At 41.3% G+C, this 7,229-nt stretch overlaps 1 protein-coding gene across 1 annotated transcript in view; it reads right to left on the bottom strand.

The window, feature by feature from the left end:
* Positions 1-2,948: 2,948 nt before the first annotated feature.
* The window catches only part of LOC146870164 (5-hydroxytryptamine receptor 1A-like), a 147,637-nt gene continuing 143,356 nt past the window's right edge, over positions 2,949-7,229 (bottom strand). Inside the window, exon 2 of the mRNA XM_085629305.1 lies at positions 2,949-3,116. Coding sequence (XP_085485431.1) covers positions 2,949-3,116 — 168 coding nt within the window. The remainder of the gene's footprint in view (positions 3,117-7,229) is intronic.

Genomic DNA, 7,229 nt, shown 5'->3' with positions numbered 1-7,229 from the left:
TTGTCCGAAAAGGCAGGCCAAAGCTCAACGTCCTCTACTCAACATGCTACAGTACCAATTTATCAAAGGACCAGAAGTCGTGCAAGCACATATCTTAGCCCGTGGATTTTTAGAAAAAGTTTGTAGTCATCAAGCAGTCGGGCAGCATCTGGATCTTCGGGAAAGGCGCCACAACGAACGTGGAAAAATGATGAATGGAAAAAGAAAAAGCCGCTATACTTCCCTATTCTACTACCCTCTTTTATAATAGATTATGTCAAACAAGATACAATATTCAAATTTAGAACAGTCGTGATTGGCTGGTTGAGATCGTACGACCACTATCCCAAGATTTTCAGTACAGTTCGAGGGGCGAGGTCATTGGTTAACAAAGTATCGGCTTGTTCCGGTTTACTGTAAGGTTGATTGTTCCCGTATCTTGGCGAGTATCCCGTTTAGTCTCCTTGACCGGGGAAAGTCTGTGCAAAGGTCGCTACGAGGTTTAGGAGATTTCTTGCACATGCGCAGCTCACTTCGCGCCTCATGAGACAGTGGACACTTCAGCGTGTGGTGTCAGCGGCCATCTTGGATTTAGGCCCAATGCCAACTTAAGCGAAACAAACACAAAAGAATAATTAATTCATGGAATTGGTCATCCTAATGTTAACCCTTGCTAATCCCTCTATGTGCTTGTATTTATCTAGCATATAGCGACATTTAAAGCCATTATATTCACCTTTTCGATCCAATCAGGAACGCAAACATCACAAAAGCAACATATATCATGCAATATTCTATTACCACATATGCTATTGTTAATATGTGTACAGATTTTAGTTATAAGAGTTATTTAGCCATGCAAATCCCATGTGTAGTTCAAGTTTTAATAATGTTGATTAGTATACTTGCAATACTCGTTTAATAATATTATAGTTAATAGATTATATAATTAGTATTTTTATGCAAAAATAGAGGAGGTATACAAAATTTTGCAATACCTGCTCCATCACCCACACAGCTTCTCTGGAGTTCAAGAGTGGCTGGAACTTCTTGTGTTTCTTTTGTGATAAACCTGAAGACTTCAACTGTGACAATAATCTGCCATAGGAACGAGAGCAGAAACAGGACCTTCCTTTCAACCTCGACCAACATGGAGTTTTCTGGTGTTTGGTGATGTACAACTTCGCTTCACAATCCTATATGGCTTTTGGGTTCATCTAGGTACATGGTTGCCGGCACTGGCGTCGTGCCCCAATCCCAAGCCCCATACATACTTGGTGGGGTTACGTCACATGCGTCTGTTTTTGACAGTCCCTATAAGGATTAACCTCTGTAGTTTTCGGAGGTGACATTTTCCGTTGAACACTGATTAAAAAAAAATTGGTTAGGAAAGAATCTGGTAGTGTGGAAAGAAAGGAACTGACATTAGCATGCAAGGTTGACGCTTATATGCAACTCTGCACATCACTGCCGGAGCGCAACGATGTTGGAATGGAGCAGCATGATGCAATGTACCAGTGCTCAGGGTGTACTGCTTGAAACTTTGCAGATTGTGTCTGGTGAGGAATCTACAGCTAGAAGTATCTATCAAAATATGAAATTATCAACCATCTAGTGCTCTGATGGCCAATGCATTTCGTACTTTGCATACTTCTTTTCTTAGATACATCCAAGAAATTTCTGTAAAGTACTGCCGTCCTCCTTAAAGAGGATGCAGTTCACTCTAATAGATCATGATATTGTGAGTCTTCGCAGGAAGAAACTAAGCCTCTTTGAGTAAAAAGTTTAAAACTAAATAAGGAAATAATAAAATATTTGAGCTAGTTGTGAATCAGGTTTGACCCATGCTCTAATCTCCCTGCCCTAGTCTGAAAATAGCATTAAGCACGCCTCTCCAAAAGTTTATTTTTAATAACAGGGACCCGAGCCTAGAAATATAGACTGCATTAAAAGCTGGATTTGAGAGAAACGGACAAGGCTGGTTAAGAGCAGTAGGACCATCAGCTTTTACCATCCCAAAAACCGTCAGGAGGGAGCAAGGCAGAATGTTTGTGTAGGCACATAAGAATATAAGCTGTGCTGTCAAATAAATAGTGCTACGCTATGAATTTTGTGGTATCTGTATAGCACTAACTTAGCCAAAAGGCAGTGGGGCGCTGTACTGGGTCAAATTCACCAATGCCCTAAAGGGGTGATAAGAGGGAATTCTGTGGGGAAGTGGAGGACTGTTGGTATCCAGTGCTTCCACCCCTATCCCAGCCTCACTTCTGCTGAATTCTATCAATGGGGTTAGTAAAAGTGACACTCCCAGACTTGGCAGAACAACAATATGTTCCTCTGAGTTACAACCCATTCATTTTGCTTCCAAACCTGGCAATTAAAGAGGGCTCTTGTGTGAGGACTTGGAATGTGCATGTCATCTTCATGAGACATCTGTGGGTCAATTATTTAAATTGCCTTAAAGAGCTGGGAAGAATTTGACCTTACTATGACCGTGTGCAATGACGTTAATCTCGTCCATTTGCACTCCTACAAAAGAGACATACCAGCTTTTAGGTGTTAGAACTAGTCCATACAGAATCCAACGATGCTGTGTCACACTTCTCCGTGCACCTTGTTTGCCAGGCTATATGTGTATGTGGTATGACTTTAACCAGGTTGTGGCTGGACATGTAGACAATGCTTATCTCAACTTGTGTTTGAGATCTCTTTCTACAACACTTGTTTAATGGGTTTGACCCTCAGCGACCTTATATGTGCGATAAAAACTGAAACATTAGACCCAGGCAGAGAGCTACACGGCCCTGTTCAGTTTCAGAGTACAGTTGTGAAACGACATGGGGGTGAGCAGAGGGTTTCAAATGAACTTTCAAATGCTGGGCCTGCACAGAAGTGTGTCTCTTGTTATGTTTCAATTGAAAGTACGCAGCAACGGGTCTCTGGTGAACAAACTCGGTGCGTAATGTCCCTCAGGTTGCTTGGAGTCTTCCTTTGCAGGGACTTCTCAGACGGGAGGCAACCTTCTGGAACTCGGAGTAGAACTGGCGGTTCACAGTGGCATAAATGAAGGGGTTCAGGGCGGCCGGCACGCAGGTCAGAGCCACGGCGAACGTCTGCAGCTCCAAGATTAGCGCGTTCTGCAGGAAAGACACAAAGAAACGACTGAGCATGCGGATAATGTGATGCTCTTCCTCCAGGCTGCTACTAGAGCATGCCATGCTTACTAACTGTGCTGTCTTTAGGGCACAAAATACAAGATTTCAGTCAGTCAGTCAGATTTTCTTTATTCGATGTGCAATAGCAGTCATGAAAGCACAGTATAAATAATTAAAAGAGCTAAAAATCTTTGCAAATACATGCGCTGTCCATAGGCTACAAATTCATAAATAAGCATAAAATTCCCCTTCTAAAAATCTATCTGAATAGCAGCATACATTAAAATTATCTTAAAATAGAAACATGAGAAATATCTAATAATACGACACAAGTGGTTGTAGGTGAACTGTAAGGAGGCTCATCCTAATAAAACCTGACAAAAAACAACTCAATGTTAGGGTCCGCTTTGTTGGTAGGAAATAAAGGGGCCACCTAGATCCATTAATCTAATCATCATCATCATAAAAATCTTTATACAATTTACGTAAATAATCTTGAAGGGCATAGTATTAAGAAAACATATTATTAAAATAACATTGTAACACAGAATTAATAATATTATCACAAATTAGCAGAGTACACCCCTGTCAGAAACTGAGATGTAATAATATTGAACAAAAGCACCAGCATAAAACAGAAAGAACTTCCTGAACAATTTAGTTATTGTTTAAGTATTTGTATCAGGCATTTATATGTTTTAGCTTGTGTCACGTATAGTGTTATAAAATACAGAATCAATGCAGGACAAAGTTTTACAAAGCATGTTATATTTCTTATAAAATAAAGTAATTCTCTGCTGAGTGCAGAAACCTGGAGAACTGGCCATTCCAACACGTGGAAATTGATTAACTATAATATGCTCTGTTAAAACACATGGACATTGAATGACTCTAATATTGTCTGGGCACTACATCTAATAATGAACATCGGCTTCATTTGAATGGGGTGTTGCACCTCACTTGAAAAGACTGTACTGCCAATGCAAAAAGGTTGGGCAACCTTGCTTGTTCAGTGATCACAAAAGACACACCCTTGATGTCAACCAGGCCTTGAGCCGAGGGTCGACACGTTCTACCCACTATTGTCAAAGGGTAGGCACTGTCGACTCTGCAGCAAAGCTGGCCACTTTCTAGCAGAGTGCCAGATTCCTTTCCTACTTCTCCCGGAATTCACAGAAATATGCTGAACTCATCCAGTGTTATTTTCTGACACCAGGACACTTTCAGCAGCGCCTGCACATTGGCTGCTTTTGTTCCAAGCAGCAATGTGCATGCGGGGAAGGGACTTATCAGATCCCAGCTTAGCCCATAAGAAAAGTTGGAGTTAAGGGACCATTAGGCCTCTTTATGTTTCAAGATGGAAGGTATCCACCTCCTTCCACCTCCTGAATGGGAGCTATTGGGAACCTCACACCTAGATGCAAAGGAGGGGAAACAAAGGCTGACATCTTATCACTTCACAGACACTTAAGAGAGAAATGCTTTTGACTTTGTTTAATCCCTGTATATAAGAGATATGCATACACTGTAAGAATGTAAGATGTGGCGGTCGCCTCTGCATTTACACAAATTACAATTTAAATACCACTATTTTGTTTTATATATTGTATAGCACTTTAGCACTACCCATCCTAATGCAGGTTGTCAGTGCCTTACATCACACGTACAGATTATACATTGACAAGACATTATATGTATGTAAATCAATGTGTAGGATGTATTACATAAGACAGTGAGGGTTACAAGGTGTAGGAGCCACATGTCCTTCATACTCACTGTGCTATATTAGAAGGATTACAATGTATGAACTGCAAATTACAAAATGATCTCTGTTTTACAAGCACTAACCCACTTACCTATTAATATAAAATTTAAATCTGTCATCTGCGTGTTACATAATGTGCTTTGCAGGAGACATAATAACCCTCAATGGTACTTTGATTCAAAACTAGGACTAGGCAAAACAGAGATCTCGCCAGCAATTACGTTATCCTTATTATTCTTTGAGATTTATATGACAAACAAAGATCTCTTCTGTAGGTGCGTTAACTCCATAAAATATTTTAAGATATAGACATTGCAACCAATTAAGCAAAACAGTTTTACTGCCATATTTCCCCTTATTGCCAATTTCTTTGTTGCAGGGTTTGAAAGTGTCAATGTATAAATTGAGGCTTAGATTTTGCGTCAGGTTGCATCAATATTTTGGCACAACCCCAATGCAAAATCTCATTTGTCAAATATTGTAATGCGCTCAAATATAGTCATGACAGACCTGCTAATCATATGTGAGGTCTTAAGATCTGATGTCACTTCCTGCAAGCTCATGTGTTTGGATGCCACTTACTGTGTTGCCTCATACGATGTCACTTCCTGTGATGCCACATGCAATGTCACACGCGTTGATGCCAAATGCGATGTCACGCGCGGTGATGCCACGTGCGGTGATGTCACACAGATTCTGCCTAACTTGGTTGTGGAAATGTGTAATATTTTACTTAGCATAAGCAACAGCCATTTTGGCTGTGGTGTCCATTTCATTTCCTTCGTTATTCTCCCGTCCTCTGCTGCTCGTCTTTTCACTCTGCTTGTGTTATCTATTTTAGTTGACTTCCTGACTGAGCTAAAAGTAATGTATGTGCTGAGAGTTTGTATCTGCCAGTGCACCTGGTCTTAGATGTTAACTGTCGACCATTTACTGCTGCCATAAGCGTTACTGCTCCCCCTCCTACTTTGCTGACCATGTAGTTATTCATCTGCCCTTGTTTGATGATCATTTCAACGGACCAGTTCCCTGGCACCTCGTTGGCTAGGACCGTAACAAGTCCTTCTGGCTACCAGAACTGCAGTGTGAGTGACCAACCAGAAGAATTGGGTGCATGCCACCCATTGTCGAAAAGTCCTGCATGCCCTCGTGAGCCCAGCTGTGTTGACAGACCACCGCGACATCCTGGTCACCGAGAAAGGACGAGCTGTGTCACCTGAAAGACCTAAGGAAGTCTTCCTGGACCACACGATCCCTGGTACATTAGATATCTGCTTCGATCTAGGAAGAAAGACATTTCATCGCAGAAAGAGACTGTTTGAGCCACTGTCCTGGACGGTTAAAGACTGACTACAAAGGGGGGTAGCCTATTAGTGACTACTCGTCTCAGCGTTAGTGAAGAAACCAATGCCTGCTCAGGACTTAAGGGCACCATCTGTCTTGTTGTTTACCGATGAAATGAACATGCCGGAGGAGAAGAAATCGAACGCTGCAAAAGTCTGAAGTAAAAATATGATGTTCGCTATTGAACTTACTTTGTCATCATTGCTGTAATAATGTGGGTTGTAGAGGAAGTAGCTCCGGCTCGAAACTTATTGACTGCTACTACTCCTGTCCCCACCGAACATTATTATTTTACTCTTCCCTATCATGAACAGAAGCACCGAATGTCGTATCTCAATAACACTTTCATACAAATGTTGCATCATACTCATAATGCTACGAACATTACCGACTGCTGGGTATATGGAATGATGCCAGCTCATCAGAAGACGGGAGGAAAGCCTTTAATTCCCTTGCCATTCTCGCATAATGGCTCCGGTAGAGCCTGGTTTGCACTGTTGTGGGCCTCCGAAATTGCTAATATTACTCTAGCTGATGTAGGAGGACTTAATGCAAAACTTAATCATAATTATTGCAATTCTCTTCTCTTGTTGTTTATGTATCCAATGCGGGCCAATGCTTTGTTCTCTCTGTATTTCCACTTCTACTACTTGTCTACCATCTTAAAACAAATGTCCAAAATGTAAATGCCCGTTTAGCAATAGACCGACAAGTCAGCGATATAATGCTAATTGATATACATGATGTTTATCGTACCCCTTTTAAAGCATAAGAAAATGTCTTAGCTTATGCTAAAAGGGTCGTCTGTGGAAATGACCAACTCCGAAAGGAGACTACTAAGAGCCACAGAAAGACACTGGTGGAATAACCCTTCTACTACCCTCCGCGAACAACTCAGAACAGCCCGCAGGAAGTACAACAATCATATCAAGATCAAAAAATCCACGTTTTTTCGCTCTGCGCTGGACAGTGCAAAAATAGACCCA

The sequence above is a fragment of the Triturus cristatus genome, chromosome 1_1, assembly GCF_964204655.1.
Source record: "Triturus cristatus chromosome 1_1, aTriCri1.1, whole genome shotgun sequence".
In the NCBI taxonomy this organism is placed as follows: Eukaryota; Metazoa; Chordata; class Amphibia; order Caudata; family Salamandridae; genus Triturus; species Triturus cristatus.
The sequence above is the reverse complement of the archived record's forward strand: the minus strand, read 5'-3'. Positions and strand labels throughout refer to the sequence as shown.